This window comes from Plecotus auritus (genome assembly GCF_963455305.1).
Source record: "Plecotus auritus genome assembly, chromosome: 7".
Classification (NCBI taxonomy): Eukaryota; Metazoa; Chordata; class Mammalia; order Chiroptera; family Vespertilionidae; genus Plecotus; species Plecotus auritus.
The window spans coordinates 70,996,272-71,012,809 of record NC_137774.1 but is presented as its reverse complement, the minus strand read 5'-3'; the positions used below and the strand labels follow the sequence as shown (position 1 = coordinate 71,012,809).

At 51.8% G+C, this 16,538-nt stretch overlaps 1 protein-coding gene across 1 annotated transcript in view; it reads left to right on the top strand.

The window, feature by feature from the left end:
- Nucleotides 1–1,995: 1,995 nt before the first annotated feature.
- The window catches only part of PKD1 (polycystin 1, transient receptor potential channel interacting), a 51,436-nt gene continuing 36,893 nt past the window's right edge, over nt 1,996–16,538 (top strand). Inside the window, exon 1 of the mRNA XM_080677127.1 lies at nt 1,996–2,382. Coding sequence (XP_080533253.1) covers nt 2,177–2,382 — 206 coding nt within the window. The 5' untranslated portion in view covers nt 1,996–2,176. The remainder of the gene's footprint in view (nt 2,383–16,538) is intronic.

Sequence of the window (16,538 nt, the reverse complement as noted above, 5' to 3'; positions counted from 1 at the left end):
GATCTTTGATAAATTTTATTTTCTCTGTTTTATCACAAAGTTTGTTGAACTAGTCTGAAATTTCATTTTGAAATTATTAATTTCTTCTTTAAACATACCTATTTTCACTCTGGCCAGTGTGGCTCAGTTGGTTGGGCATCGTGCTTTGCACCAAAAGGTTGCTGGTTTGATTCCAGGTTAGGGCACATGCAGGGGTTTCGGGCCCCATCCTCTACAGGGGACGTGCAAAAGGCAGCCTATCCATGTTCTGCTTTCGATGTTTCTCTTTCTCCGTCTCCCTTCTTCTCTCTCTCTAAAAATCAATAAACTATTAAAGAAAAAATATGTATTTTCTATTTCAGAAATAATTCCAAACAATTGCATTTATTCCACAACCATATTCAAACAATCATTTAGACTCGATTAATATTTTTTCCTCATTTTGCACCACTGTTTTTCGTGGGGGTATCTTCCCTCATGTTGAGTTCTTGACTCTTATCAGTTTGTTATTTGTCTGGATTTAAAAGTTTGGGTTTGGAATATAATCTCAGTTTTGGCATTTACCTGCTGTGTGACATGGCACATTTCTTAACCTCTCTGTGCTTTAGTTACATCATTTAATAAAGACAATAATAAAAGTATCCATATCCTAGAGTCCTGAAGACTCAATGGAATAAGGCAATGAATGATTGCATGGGGAAATGACAGATGTGGGATTCCTCCTATCTCTCGGGAAACTATCACCAATCTTTCCACTCATTGTGCCCAATGATGGAACAATTTTTAATTAAGTATTTTTATTGACTTTTAGTGAGGGAGAGGGAAAAAGAGAAACATCTAGGTGAGAAAAAAACATCAATCGGCTGCCTCCTGCACCCCCCCTACCAGGCATTGAGCCCACAACTCCGCACGTGTCCTGACTGGGAATGGACCAGCAACCTTTTGGTGCAGAGGAGGACACCCAACCATTTGAGCCACACCCGCAGGGCTGGAACAATTTTATTATTTCTTCATTATTTAAAAAACTGAGATATAATTCACATACCATAAAATCCACCCTTTTAAGAGCACAACTCAGTGATTTTAAAAGTATATTTACAAGACTGTGCAACCATCATCACTAATTCCGTAGTATCGTCATCCCAAAAAACCCCATATCCATTAGCAGTCACTCTCCATCTACCACACCCCCTGGAGCCATTGATCTACTTCCTGTCTTTATAGATTTGTCTATTTTGGACATTTCCTGTAAATGAAATCATAATAATATGTGGTCCTCTGTGTGGGACTTCTGGAGTGTTTTCAAGGGTGCATTCACGTTGTTAGGTGTGTATTCTTCCCACCACGAGCGTTAGTTTTGTAATTAAATCTTTCACACACAGGAACAGATGCCTCCTATCTAGAGCCGAGCACGGAGTACTTAGTGGGCAAGCGGCGGCCCGAGAGGGAGGACGCGGTGCCCCGTGAGCAGAGCGCAGTGTTCTGTCTGCTGGCAGGCGGGCGGCTGAGAGATGCTGACTTTCACTGTCCCAGGTGAGGCCACTTTGGGCGTCACCTTTGTGACTGCCGGGACTAGCAGTCCTGCCTCGCCGGCGCTCTGGCGGAGCTCCAGGAGAGGACGTATATTTATTGAGTGTCTACAGTGCGACAGGTTCTCGGGATACCGCGCAAATCGAAATGGACAGAGGCGCTGAGAGTGGATGAGCACGCACAGCAGGCGCCCCGAGATCTCCCTCCGGAGGTTATTATTGCTGGTGCTTTCAGTGTTTAACTGTGGAGACCGCGGGGCTGAGAGGCACGAACGCGACCTGGAACTGAGGCGAGCGCGCACAGCGAAGAGTGCGGAGGGGGCGTGACCTTAGGATACCCCGCCCCTCGCGCCTCACCCCGTGCCGCGGCCACACTGCCAGAGCGAAGGGCGGAGCCTTCAGACGGTGACGGAGGGGGCGGAGCCTATAGACGCCCCGCCCCGCCGCGCGGGGAGGAGGAGGAGCCGGTGGCGGGCCGTATTGCAGCGCGAACGCGCGAGCGGGTGGCGGTGGACATTGCGGGTGGCGGGAGCGGGCGTCACGCAGGCAGACAAGCCACGGTCACCCCTGGATCCCGCCCCGCCATGCCGTCCGCAGGCCCCGCCTGAGTCACGGCCGCCGGCGCCGGGCGGGCTCGGGGTCGGGGCCATGCGCGCGCTGCCCTGACGATGCCGCCCGCCCGCCTAGCGCTCGCCCTGGGCCTGGGCCTGTGGCTTGGGGCGCTGGCGGGAGACCCCGGGCGCGGCTGTGGGCCTTGCGCGCCCCCTTGCCTTTGCGGCCCGGCGCCCGGCGCTGCTTGCCGCGTCAATTGCTCTGGCCGCGGACTGCGGACGCTCGGGCCCGCGCTGCGCATCCCCGCGGATGCCACCGCGCTGTGAGTAACCCGCCGCCCCGCAATGCGGACCGGACAGTTGCCATGGCGCCGGGCGGGCGCGAGGACATAGTTGGGAGGTGGGGGCCTAGCGGGGAGCAGGACGGGGGGAGGCCGCCGCGCGCCTGCACCCTCTTGGGAGAGGCTGGCCGGGCAGGCCGCCGGCCTGGCGGGCCTCGCAGGGCGTGGGCGCGTCCCCGGCCTCTAGAAGGGGAAACGGAGTGCGGGCCAGGCCTTTCCCAGGGCGAGGCTCCAGCGTAGTGAGGTCGGCCCAACTAAATAAGGAAAACCTGGGACCGCGGCCGGCTGTCAGCCCGCCTGGAATGAGCCAGAGTGAAACTGAATAATCTCTGTTTCTGTGAAAGCAGAGACATCCCACCCGGTGGGGCTCTGCAAACGCGAGCTGACGGGGGGTTGGAGGGAGCCTGTGGCAGCGTGCGGGGGCGGGGTGGGGCGGTCTCTGAATGGAGACTGCAAACACTGAAGCCCTAATTAGGGACTAATAGGATTCGGCCGGGCGTGGATACCCAGCACCTTAGAGCCCAAAAGGAAGCTAGGAGGTGGAGAGCTCTATGTGGGATGGTAGAAGGATTCCCAGCAGAGGTGTCTGGACAGGGATTTGATGGATGTGTAAGAATTGGCCTGAAACCTAAGGATGGGCAGGAAGGTGGGTCTAGGGCAGGGGTGGGGAAACTTTTTCTGCCGAGGGCCATTTGGATATTTATATAACATCATTCCATCATTCGTGGGGGCCATACAAAATTATCAACTTAAAAATTAGCTTAGCTATATTTGGTGAAACATTTAATTAACTCACCCCTAGTGCCTTGGCAGGGCCAGACCAAATGATTTCACAGTCCGAGGGGCTGGATGTTCCCTACCCCTTGTCTAGAGGTAGGGAGGAGGGAACCATGTAGCAAAGACCTGGAGGCTGGACTTGGTTGTGTGTAGCTGCAGTGTGCAGCTGCAGGGAAAGTGTGAGGGAATGGAGGCACCAGGGGCAGGGGTCCTGAAGGGCCTCAAGTGTCCTGTCTAGGGCTCTGATGTTATTCTGGGAACAGTGGGTGGGTGGGGTTTAAAACACCAAAGAGCTGTCAGGTTTGCATTTTGGAAGTAGAAATGAGTCAGCCTTTATGGAGAGCTTGCCTAGAGTGAGGTCCTGTGCCAAGCTCTGGTTGTGGTTGTCATGCTTAACCCTCATCCTAACCCTCTGAGGTGAAGGTACAGTGAAGATCCCCATTTTACCGATTAGAAAATGGAGATGCTTGTGATGCATCTTGTCCAAGCACAAATACCAAGTAATAGTCAGTACATGGCAGAGCTGGGTTTGACTGAGGTGTTCAGGATCCAGAGTTGGAATAAAAAGGTTGCAGGGGACCAAGATTTGCAGACAGTTTTCCCTGGGGTGGGGGAGGCTCAGGGTCTACTGATCCACATCCCTACGGTCCCCTTTGGATTTCTTGGGCACTTCCAGGCACCTAAGGCAGGCTCCATCTCTCCTTGGACGAAGGTTGTTAAATCTGGGGGTGGGCTCTGGCATTCAGTTTTGTAAAATTGTTCCCTGGGTGACTCCAGTCACCTTTAATTAGGGGGCCTGATGGCCAATGTTTGGATGTTGGGGGGCAGGGAGTAGGGGTGTGTGCTTCTCCTGAGCAATCCAGATGTTCTTGGGGATTTGCCAGGTGGACTTGGGGGTGGGGGAAGGGCAGGTTCTCCAGGACCAGCCAGGAGCTGTGGGGGCTGCTCTGGGCCTGTTGTCTTGCTTCATGCCCACTAAAGCATTTGCCATCTCTGTTGTCTCTGTGGAGATGAGCCTCCTGCCTGCCACCAGTGCTCACATCGTTGCATCAGACCCACCTTATCCCTTGTTTCTTGATGCTGTGGGTGAGATTACTTTAATCCCTGGTGGGCTGGGAGTTGCTAGGGATCTGGCCTGGCTCCTGCTGGCTAGTCCCAGCTGGCTTCTGGGAACTATCCAGGGAATAAACAATGCTGGTGGGTCCAAGGTCAGCAGCAGGGCCCATGCTCAGGAGGCTCTAGGAGACAGTGATGGGGCCCAGGTCTGTTGCCTTGCATGTGTCCCCTTAGGCTCTGCTCCTGGGCGCTGGCGGCCTGGCCCGACCTGACCTGGCAGAATTCTAGGCTTGTTGGCCCCTCTGAGTGTGTGTGACAGGACCCTTGGAAGCAGGTGGATGAAGAAGAGAGGAGACTTCATGCTCTTCTTTACACTCTCAAGCTTCTTCTGGAAGATTTCCAGAAGGCTGAGGGCTAGGACTCAAGGGAAACTGGACCGTTGGGTGCAGATGGTGAGGCCCTGCTGGCTCCCCATCTGCACTCTGTGGGCTGCCCCAGCCATTCTGCCTATCCACCATGCAAATCCCCTCCTCAGGGAGAGGGAGATAGATGAGCCTTCTCTTCTCCAAGGGAGATAGGGCCGAACTTAGAGAAGCCAGGAAGCCTTCTGGGCGAGGGTGTGGATGTGCAGGGGACCCAGCAGCCCCTTCTGGGAGGCTTAGGCTTGGTGCCTCTGTTATCAGGGTCTTGCAGCCACCCCTCTATTTGAGACTCCTTGGCAGGACCTGGGTGAGAGTCTGACCATGTGGGCTCCCGAAGCTCCCAGCCTTTCTTGGGTTAACCAAGCAGCCTGAATACGGTGATGTCACTCAGCAAAATGCTGCTGCTCTGCTTGTAAAGCCTTATGGAGAATTTGAACATATATAGAGGTAGGCAGAATAGCCTGGTGAACTCAGGGACCCACTGCTTTGTGGCCTGATCTGCTCCTCCACACCCCCACTCATTTTTGAAACAAATTCTAGCATCCTATTCTTTGATCTGTAAGCATTTTGGAGTGTATGGCAACACCATGATTATATCTGCGACACATGTCCATTGTGTTCAAATTTTTGGTTGTCTCAGTTTTTTGTTGTTTTTTTTTTTTTTAAATATATTATTGATTTCAGAGAGGAAGGGAAAGGGAAAGAGAGAGATAGGTCTATGATGAAAGAGAATCATCAATCAGCTGCCTACTGCACGCCCCCTACTGGGGATTGAGCCTGCAACCCTGGACACGTCCCCTTGACTGGAATTGAACCCAGGACCCTTCAGTCCGCAGGCTGACACTCTATCCATTGAGCCAAACTGGCTAGGGCAGCGGTCGTCAGTGGACCACTGGTGGTCTGTGAGGTCCGAACGGTTGGTGACCGCTGGGCTAGGGTGTCTCAGTTTTTTATAGTAGTTTGAATTAGGATCCAAATAAGGCCCACACAGTGCATTTATTTATTTATTTATTTATTTATTTATTTATTTATTTTCACACAGTGCATTTAGTTGGTGTCTTTTCTTTTTTTAAAAAAGATAGTCTTTTTTTTTAAATTCCAATTTTTAAAAATTTTTATTTTTAATTGATTTTAGAGAGGGAGTGATACATCAGTACATCCATCAGTTATCTCTGCTATGAGCCTAGTATGTGCCCTGACCGGGAATCAAACCTGAGACCTTCCAGTCTATGGACGACACTCCAACCAACAGCCTCACCAGCCAGGGCAGTTGGTGTCTTTTAGGTCTCTGTTGGTGTATAGGCTTCCCTTTCATCTTTTTCTCCTTGTGCACTTTGTTGAAGAAACTGGCTTGACAGTCCTTGGGATTGGGTTGTGTACGCTCTGCATCACCTCCATGGCATCATCCACATATTCCTCTGCCCTCTGTTTCCTATAGATTGATAGTTGGGTCCAGAGCTGTATTGTGTGGTGAGTCATATTTCAAGTGCTCTGGAGCCAGGTGGCTACTGTGTTGGAAAGGTCAGCACAAAGATAGGATGTTCGTTACCACAGAAAGTTCTAGATGTGACATCGCTGCTGCTCCAGGTGTGGTCTGTCGATCAGTTAGTTTCAGGTGTGGGTGATTTTGGCTGACCATTTCTCAGGTATTGTGTGCTGCTAATGTTGGCCAGGGGCCCTTCCTGGGTTTTGTGTATTGTCTTGTGCATGTTTTGTGTCTGAGTCTAGGCTAGGAACAGGGACTCAATTGGTTTGCTGATTAAAATTTTGGGGACCTTAGGATCATCTGTTGGCTGGGAGCAGTCAGGGCCTCACCCTTCCCTACCTGTACCCCTAAATGACAGGAGAGTGTGGGGGAGGCTCAGCCCCTGTTGTCTGCACAGGATGTGTGTGAGGTAAGGTGAGCAACTCCTGGACTTGGTCTGGCCTGATATGTGTGTGTAACATGTTAGACTTCAGGTGCCACATGTGATGCTGTCTTAAGGGCTGGCTCAGTAACAGAGGGTTCCTTCCATGAGCCCTGGGCATGACTGCTGTGTGTCAGCCCTGTTCCAGGGGTCTTCAGGACCCACCTTTTTGAGGCTCAGTTATGAGGGAGCCATTGTTAAATCATAGACAGATAATCAGGGGGGACCACTTTGGAGGGTCTGCCTACAAGGTCCCCCAGTGTAAGTGACATTGAAGTCTTCACAGAAATCATGTAGGGGCTGGTGAGAGTATCAGCCTAGCAGAGTCTCAGATGGAGGGGTGGGAGGTGGGGCCTTTATTGAGAGAGCAGGTAGGGGCAGCATTGAAGGATCTAGGAGGAAAGTGGCATGGTTGGCATATTCTAGAAAGAACACTGGCGAGCCGCGGTTTGCCACTCTGTTGACTAATGAGTTTGCCGACCACTGGGATAGGGGCTTAATCACAAGGAACAACAACAGCCTGTAATTATTGGAATCGAGAGTCTAGGTCAGTGGTCGGCAAACTCATTAGTCAACAGAGTGGCAAACCGCGGTTCGCGAGCTGCATGGGGCTCGCGTGCCGCAGTTTGCCGACCACTGTACTAGGAGGATCCGTGTGTCCTGCACACTCTGCTGGCTCACCCTCACATTTCCTGAGCTGCACATGATAGTTGGCACTTGGGAATTCAGACTATAAATGTGTGTGTAATGTTAGTTTGCTGATGAGACACAGAATGCAGATTTGCCAAAACTGGGGACAAGAGGGCACACACCTCCTACACGTGGTCCCCTGAATGGGGACCAGGTTGGAGAAAATGTTCAAGTCATCTATTTGATGAGGGACTTGTAGCCAGAATATATAAAAAACCCTTGTAACTCAATGCAAAAAAAGACAAATGACCCGATTAAAAAATGGGAAAACTGACATATCTCTAAAAAAGATATATAAGTGACCAATCAGCACATTAATAGATGCTCAATGTTTAGCTTTCAGGGAAATGCAAGTCAAACCCCAGTGATAACATCCACTGGGATGACTAACACCAAAAAGACAGACAATAACAAGTATTGATGAGGATGTGGAGAAATTGGAAACTTCCTCCACTGCTGGTGGGGATGTAGAATGGGGAAGTCCTTTGGAAAACAGTTGGGCAGTTTCTCAGGAGAGTAAACATAGAGGTACCATAGGTCCTAGCAATTTTGCTTCCAGGTATCTATCTATGGGGAATGAAACGTACGTCCACACAAAAACTTGTATGGGAATCAAACCGGAGACCTTCCAGTCTACAGACGAGACCTTCCAGTGTGGCTCAGTTGGTTGGGTGGCGTTCCATGCACCAAAGGTTGCTGGTTCAATTCCCTGTCAGGACACATGCCCCGGTAGGGGTGTGCAGGAGGCAGCTGATCAATGTTATGCTCTCACACATTGATGTTTCTCTCTTCTCCCTTCCTCTCTTTCTACAAATCAATAAACTATTCTTTGAAAAAACAAAAAACACGTGTATACCAATGTTCATAGCAACGTTATTCTTAGTAGCCAAAGGTGGAAACAACCCAAGTATCGCATCAGATGAATGAACAGAATGTAGTCTATTCATACAGTGGAATATTACTCAGCCTTAAAAAGGAATGGAATACTAGAGAGAAACCAAGATGGCGGCATAGGTAAACACCTAAATTGCTGCCTCGCACAACAATTTCAAAACTATAACTAAAAGACAAAACGGACATCATCCAGAACCACAGGAAGGCTGCCTGAGTGGAAATTCTACAACTAGAAGGAAAGAGAAAAGCACACTGAGACTCAGAGGAGCTGCAGGAGGCAGACGTACTGAGACGTGCGCAGAGAGGACTGGCAACTGAGTGCGCGGCTGGCTTTCTCAAGCGGGAGGGAGACAAAAGCTCCTGACTGCACTGAACTCCAGTTCCGGGCGAGACTCTGGGGACCCAGACTCATACGGGGTGAAACTGGACTGTCAGGAAAGAGAAAAGCACACTGAGACTCAGAGGAACTGCGGAAGGCAGAGGTACCGAGGCGCGCGCGGAGAGATTGGGCAACTGAGTACACTACACGGCTGGCTTTCTCAAGCGGGAGGGAGACAAAAGTTCCCGACTGCACTGAACTCCAGTTCCGGGCGAGACTCTGGGGACCTAGACTCATTCAGGGAGAAACTGGACTGTCTGGCAGCGGGCGGAACTCGAGGGCGGCTTTCTCTCAGAGGTGCTTGCAGCGATTACCATGGGACACTGAGACACAGGGGCCTATTAGGGCAGGGCTGATGGGAAACCAATGCTGTCTGCTCCGCCCTGAAACTCCGCTCCATCCAAGCTAAGCACAGAGGCTTTTGCAAGTCTTGTCTCATAAGGGTGTCTCCAGCACAGAAGTTCTCCCAGCGTAGACACAGCTGATCCTCAAAGCCAATTGGCCTGGAGGTCAATTCCTCCCAGTGATACCAACAACAATCAAGGCTTAACTACAAGACTGTGCACACAGTCCACAAAGGGGTGCACCAAGAGTGTCCACCTCAGGTAACTGGGGAGGCTGAGCCACTGGGCCCTATAGGACACCTAGCACACAGAGCCACTCTATCAACTCAGGGAAGCAACGAAAATGCGGAGACAAAGAAACAGATCACAAATGAAAGAAATGGAGGAAAGCAAATGACTGGATACAGAGTTCAAAACCACGGTTATAAGGTTTTTCAAGAATTTTCTAGAAAAGGCCGATAAATTTAGCGAGACCCTCGAGGATATGAAAAAGGACCAACTAGAAATTAAACATACACTGACTGAAATAAAAAATATTATACAGAGATCTAACAGCAGACTAAAGGATCGCAAGAATCAAGTCAAAGATTTGAAATAAAAAGAAGCAAAAAACACCCAACTGGAAAAGCAAAAAGAAAAAAGAATCCAAAAATATGAAGATAGTGTAAGGAGCCTCTGGAACAACTTCAAGCATACCAACATCAGAATTATGGGGGTGCCAGAAGAAGAGAGAGAGCAAGATACTGAAAACCTATTTGAAGAAATAATGACAGAAACCACCCCCCCACCTGGTGAAAGAAATAGACTTACAAGTCCAGAAAGCACAGAGAACCCCAAACAAAAGGAATCCAAAGAGGACCACACCGAGACACATCATAATTAAAATGCCAAGAGCAAAAGACAAAGAGAATATTAAAAGCAGCAAGAGAAAAACAGTTACCTACAAGGGAGCACCCATACAACTGTCAGCTGATTTCTCAACAGAAACTATGTAGGTTAGAAGGGAGTGGCAAGAAATATTCAAAGTGATGAATAGCAAGAACCTATAACCAAGATTACTCTACCCAGCAAAGCTATCATTCAGAATTGAAGGTCAGATAAAGAGCTTCACAGATAAGAAAAAGCTAAAGGCCCTGACCAGTTTGGCTCAGTGGATAGAGTTTCGGCCTGCGGACTGAAGGGTCCCAGGTTCGATTCCAGTCAAGGGCATGTACCTTGGTTGCGGGCACATCCCCAGTAGGAGGTGTGCAAGAGGCAGCTGATCGATGTTTCTCTCCCATCGATATTTCTTTTTTTTTTTATTTTATTTTATTGATTTTTTACAGAGAGGAAGGGAGAGGGATAGAGAGTTAGAAACATCGATGAGAGAGAAACATCGATCAGCCGCCTCCCGCACACCCCCTACCGGGGATGCGCCCGCAACCCAGGTACATGCCCTTGACCGGAATCGAACCTGGGACCCTTCAGTCCGCAGGCCGACGCTCTATCCACTGAGCCAAACCGGTTTCGGCTCCCATCGATATTTCTAACTCTATCCCTCTCCCTTCCTCTCTGTAAAAAATCAATAAAATTTTTTTTTTAAAAAAAAAGCTAAAGGAGTTCATCACCACCAAACCAGTATTATATGAAATGCTGAAAGATATTCTTTAAGAAGAGGAAGAAGAAGAAAAAGGTAAAGATAAAAATTATGAACAACAAATACATATCTATCAACAAGTGAATCTAAAAATCAAGTGAATAAAAAAATCTGATGAACAGAATAAACTGGTGAATATAATAGAATCAGGGGCATAGAAAGGGAGTGGACTGACAATTCTCAGGGGGATAGGGGTGTGGGGGGTGTGGGAAGAGACTGGACAAAAATCGTACACCTATGGATGAGGACATTGGGGGGGGGTAAGGGCAGAGGGTGGGGTGGGAACCGGGTGGAGGGGAGCTATGGGGGGAAAAAGAGGAACAATTGTAATAATCTGAACAATAAAGATTTATTAAATTAAAAAAAAAAAGGAATGGAATACTGACACATGCTATAATCATAGAGCAATCTTGAAACCTTGATGCTGAGTGAAAGAAGCCAGACACAAAAGGTCACATATTGAATAATTCCACTGATATGAAATGTCCAGGGTGGCCAAATCCATGGAGGCAGAAAGCAGACTAATGTCTACAGCTAGGGTGGGGGATGAGGGTGGGGGGATGATGGTCACAGAATGTGGTGATGAAAATGTTCTAGAAGTAGATAGTGGTGATGGTTGCACAGCCTTGAGAATATGCCAAACCACTGAATTTATACTTTAGAATGGTGAACTTTATAGTATGTGAATTATGTCTAAATTAAAAGACAAATCTCTGAAGAAAATACCCACCACTGCCTGGTCCTATCCCTCTAAAGTTGCCAAGTGCTGGGTTCTGTATTAGACCCTTTCTGACCTTTATCTCATGGTGTCTCAGTGCTATGGGGGTGGAACCACTGTTGGTCCCATGTTACAGACCAGGACACTGGTCTCCTGGAGGTTGAGTCACTTCCTGGGGTCACGTGACTGGTGTGTTGTGGCAGAGAGGTGATTTCATCAACATGCTTTGGGGCATATCCCCACAACTGCATGCAGAGGCCTGGGGTACAGCACCAGCCACCTGGCTTATAAATCAGAGAGAGGTAGCAGTGGGGGTGTCCCTGAGTGGGACCAAGTGGGCTCTGGACTCAGGTCCCAGCTGCTTGCTTGGCCCTGCCCTTCCCACCAACTCCTCCCTCTGCCTTCCTTGTTCTAGTCCTTTCCACCGACTTCCTGTTTGGTTTTAGGAGGGAGGCATGAGAGCCCAGGAGTAGGGAATTCAGGCCCTGGGTCAAACCTGGTTCGTATCCCAGCTCCTATACTTCGGTGTGACCTTCGCCAGGTCATTCAGCCTCTCTGAGTTTGTTTTCTCACCTGGGAAATGGATACCATGAGTGGATACATCTCACGGGCTTGGGCCTCAGAAGTAAAAGTGTATGGTACATCCGCAGGAGTCAATTGCTGATGGTCCCAGTAATTGAACTGTTGCCAGAGTGGCCTCTTCCATCTGTTCCTCTCCATGTTCTCAGAGCCCATTACTGTATCCTAAGCACTGGCCACCAGGAGATGGGTCCCTAGGACCTTCCCTGCTGCAAAGCAGACAGAACTCAAAAGCCTGAGTAGAAGTACCCCTGAGCTGGTGCATATGTGTCCATGACTTTGTTGCTCAGACCAAATGCCTCAGCAGATAGGAGAAACACAGATGAGGCTGAACAGGCAGACTCCTATATACCCCTCAGCACTCAGGCTGGGAGACCACATCCAGAAGCCTGGTCTGACCCTGGAAGTGCCTTCAACGCAGAGCCACACAGCTGGTAGGATTCATCATGCCTAGGACCAGCACATTCCTCTTGTGTTTTTATCTCAGTTTTAAGCCTTTGTTTTTGATGCATTTAGGTGGGGATATGTAAAACAGTGAAGTTATGAGGCATGAAAAGAGTGCTATGAACTCTTTTGAGCACCTTGTTCTTGATGTGGAACCCACATTCATGTAAGCTGCCCAGTGTCCCCCTGCACATCGGCTCTGCTGCCACCTCAGCTGTCACATGCACACCCTGTGATTTCACTGGGGGAGCTAACTTGTTATGCAGGTGCTTTAAGGGAAGATGCGCCTGGCTTTCTTCCAATCTCAGACTCAGTTTCCTTTTCCCAGTTCTCTGCAGGCTTGGCCTGCAGTCCATGCCTCCCCAAGGCCAGGGCATCTCCTGGTGGAATTCCTATTAGGACCACTTTGTCCTCTCTTCAAAAGCCACGCCTGGGGGCCACCATCATGTGACAACTGGCTGGGCTAGTTGGTACTGCCAGATGTGGTCCTACCCTCAAACCCTCTCAGCTGCCCCTGTGCCGGTTGGGTAGGGAGTGTAGAGAGAGACCCTGGCTGGGTTTGGTTTCCAGAAAAGAAGCCATTTTGATGTAGATGCACATTTTCCTTTCTGGAACATTGTGTGGTGGCAGTGCCGCAGTGAGAACCCAGTGGGCCCAGCCTGCTGAGTACTCTGGAATGAAAACATCCCGTTTCCCCTGCCACTGTCTGGGGTGGTGCGGTGTCTGGGTTCTCGGCACACCGGGGCCTGGCCCTGCCTGCTGGGTGTCTGCGTCTCCAGCTGGCCAAGGCGGCAGAGGCGCTGCCAAGTGAAAGGCAGCTGGAAAATGCAGCTCATGTCCTTTTTCCCCGGAACACCTCGTTCTTTATGGTTTGGCAGCCATCTCCGTCAAGGGGCCCAGTGATGCCCAGCTGCTGATGTCAGGGAGGAGACTGCATTTGGGGGCCAAGGTGGGCGGAGCTCTTTCTCTTCCTGAGGAGTCTGTGGGCCCAGGCCTGACAAAGCATAGTGCTCCCAAGTTTAGCAGCCCCATGCCCAGAGCCATGGCGCCCGCTCCTGTATCCTGGGGGCCACTCTGGGGCTTTGTACCAAGGCAGAGCAGAGCCAGCTTTTCCTTCTAGTCGAGATGGGGAATGAGGGCCAGGCTCAGGGCAAGGCTAACGGCACTGGAGGCTCCAGGGTCGCGCACCTCCAAACAGCTCTGTAGCCCTGGCTTCAGGCTGCATCATGCCATTGGCTGTGCCCAGCAGCTGAGTGGGTGGTGGGATTGCCGGCCATGCTGGACTGATGCTTCTGCCCCTGTGCTGGCCCCCTGGCCAGGTTGGGAGAGCCCCGGCTGCCTTCTTCATTCTTCAGATTCTGAAGAAATGATGGTGGGGTGAGGATGGTGGCTTCCCTGAGCCTCAGCATTCTCATCTGTAAAGGGGTGGTGTGGCCCCTGCTCTGGCTGGCTCTGACAGGCGAGCGTTAGAGGGACATGCCTGGGGGGCACCCAGGTGCTGGTTTTTTTCCTCTCCTTAACTTGGAAGGGGGATCCCAACTCCCTAGCTGCAGGTGGAAGGGTGAGCTGGGCCCCTCTCCTGGGCAGGCCCCCCTCTTTCCCAGCCCCTGGCCCCCACCCTGGTCTGTTAGTACCCTGACAGTGGCTGATCTCCTCAGGAATGGGCTATGTGGAGGACACCCCACAGCTTCATCTGCCTGTGGTCTCAGGGGGATCCTAGCCAGACGGTGTTACTGTACCAGACACCCATTGCTCATCCTGGTGACAACTTAGTAATAGGATGGCAAAGCTCCTTGAGGGAGCCCCACAGAACACCCTGTGAAATGGGCACTGCCTGCTGTTCCATGTCCTGGAGCTGAGAGGCTGAGAGGCTGTGGCGGGCTCTCACTCCGGCCTTTCCCTCTAGTTTTCAAGGTTGAGACATCCCCCACACCCCCTTGCTGATTCCCTGGGCCCTGGTTTAGAGCCAGGTGGGGGCTTGGGCACAGAGCCAATGTGGGTCTGCCCCTTCCTGCCCCTTCTCCCTGGCAGGCCTGCCTCCTGCCCACCTCCCCAGCTCATCCTCTTTGCATGTTTTTCTTCAAATCAGCTCTCTCTCTTAAACTTGAATTCATTAAAAGTCATCGTTTCCGGCCCTGGAAGCCAGCCTCACTCTCCACAAATAGGGAATGAAAACAAAATGAGGTTATTAGACTCAAATTGGCGCAGGACTGGGCTCCTAACTGCCTGTATCCAGTGCTACAGGACACATTAGTGAGTGACAAGGTGGCAAGTGGGTGGCACTACCTGGCCTGAGGGCTGAGGTGTGGGGGCAGGGGGCTCCTGAGGGGCCAGGACCAGCACTGTGGCCTTTCTCTCCTTCGGCCTTAGCCTGGCTTCCAGGGACTGTGTGTGGTGTTCCCCTTGCTGGGTGGAGCCTGTGGCACCTCCAGGGAGAGGACAGGCTGGCCCAGCAAGACCCACTGACACTGTATTTCCAGGAGCTCTGAGGGTTCAGGTTGGAGGGAGCCTTGGGCCCTGGATGGGGAGTAGGGTGCCTTTTTCTGCCCGCTGTGCTGTCCTGTCCTGTCGGAGGGAGGAGGCAGTTGCTGGCTTGGGAGGAGCAGGTTACATAACATGTGCAGGCGGCCCTTCTGGAGCCCATTCCCCTCAAGCCCTGTATCCAGCACAGCGGCCAGCACTGGGGTGGGGGTGCTGGGCTGGGGCCTGGCACTCACTCCCGCCGCTGACCACATGTGTCTGGAATGTGCAGATGTTTCCTTGGGGGCTCTGACTGGCCCCCAGACCTTGCCCGGCATCTGGACTAGGGAGCTCTAGACTGGAGAGCAGGCACCCAGGCCAATCCCCTCCTTGGCCGAGGAGAAAACTTAGGCAGCTCTGGGCTGCAGGGCAGCTTCCCAGCTTGTCTGGGGCTTTATTTCCTCAGCTCTAAGAGGGACTGCCCTTGGAGCCACCCAGGGGACACTCTAGCCCTGCTGTCACAGCCAACCTCTCTCCTTGGCCTTCACCTCTCCATTCCACTTACCTTTACACTCAAAGTCCCTTTCTATCTCTTTCTGCTCTGGTCCTGGGACTCCCTCCCCTCCCTTCCTCCTCCCCTCCTCTCTCTTCCCCACCCCTCCACAGCCACCCCTCCACACTGCAAGGCTTGGGATGTGAGCAGGGGCAGAGCCCTGTGTGGGTAGGGCAGGGGAAGCTGCCTTTGCCCATTGGATTGGGAGGGCCCTCAGCCCCTTCTGCTGGGCACCTCCAGCTTGGTGGTGGAAGCAGGGATCCCTCCTTCCCTCACCCTACCCTCTCTCTTGCTTGGAGCAGGAAAGATCAGAGCCAGAGGCACAGGGATGTGCTATTGGATGCTCAAACCCTGAAGACAAGGATGCAGGCCCAGGGGAAGCTAATGGTCTTCCCCTTGAGAATGTCTGATTTAGAAGGCAGGGGGAGTTGGGACCACCCCTGTGCTGGGACAGACTGAGCTCCCCAGTGACTGCTGGGGCCCTGTTGGGGGAAGAGAAGGAGGGCCCAGATGTATGGGGTAGACCAGGGATCTTCCCTTCTTCTCCATCACACGTGCCTGTCTTGGAGCAGGAGAGGGGACAGCAGAAGGAATGGGCTGGGAGTGAGAATCCTCATCTCTGTGGGATTCGTGTTCAGTGTTGCAGGCAGTGGGGGCCCCTCCCAGCCCTATCCCTGGTGCCTAGGGAGGTGACACATGTCTTGTGCTATTGTGGGTGTGTGCCTGTTCGCAGGTCACTCCCCCCCTCTCCCCAAGCTGGCCTAATCTCTCCAACCTTGGCATCCCTGGAAGTTGCTGGCTTGGGGTTTGCAGGGACCTGGGATGGTCCAGCTAGCTCAGAGGGTGGGCCTCTTGGCCTAGCATCTCTCAGGGTGCTGTCTAGCCAAGCTGCTGGCTCTTCTCCCATGGGTCTGGCTCTGCTGTTTCTGCCCACTGTGTGGGCTCCTATAGGCAGCTCCTTGGGCCTGCTGTGTCCTGTCGTTTCCCCCTCCCATGTCGTTTCCCCTCACTTTTTCAGGAGTGTGGGACAGGGAGTCAGATTGCGATGACATCACCTGGGGGTGCAGAGGAAGCTGAGGGGCTGGAGAGGGGATGGGGCTGGCCCGACGCCTTGGCGTTCCCCCAGAACAGTGATGGCAAAAGCAGATGGAGATGTGGAAAGTGGCTGTTCAGGGCCTCGGGGCTGTGGGGCTGGGTGAGGACTCTACCCATGTCCCCTTCCAACGATTCTCCTTTTAGTGACCCTCCCCCATGACCCCTCCAGCGACCTCCACTCCAG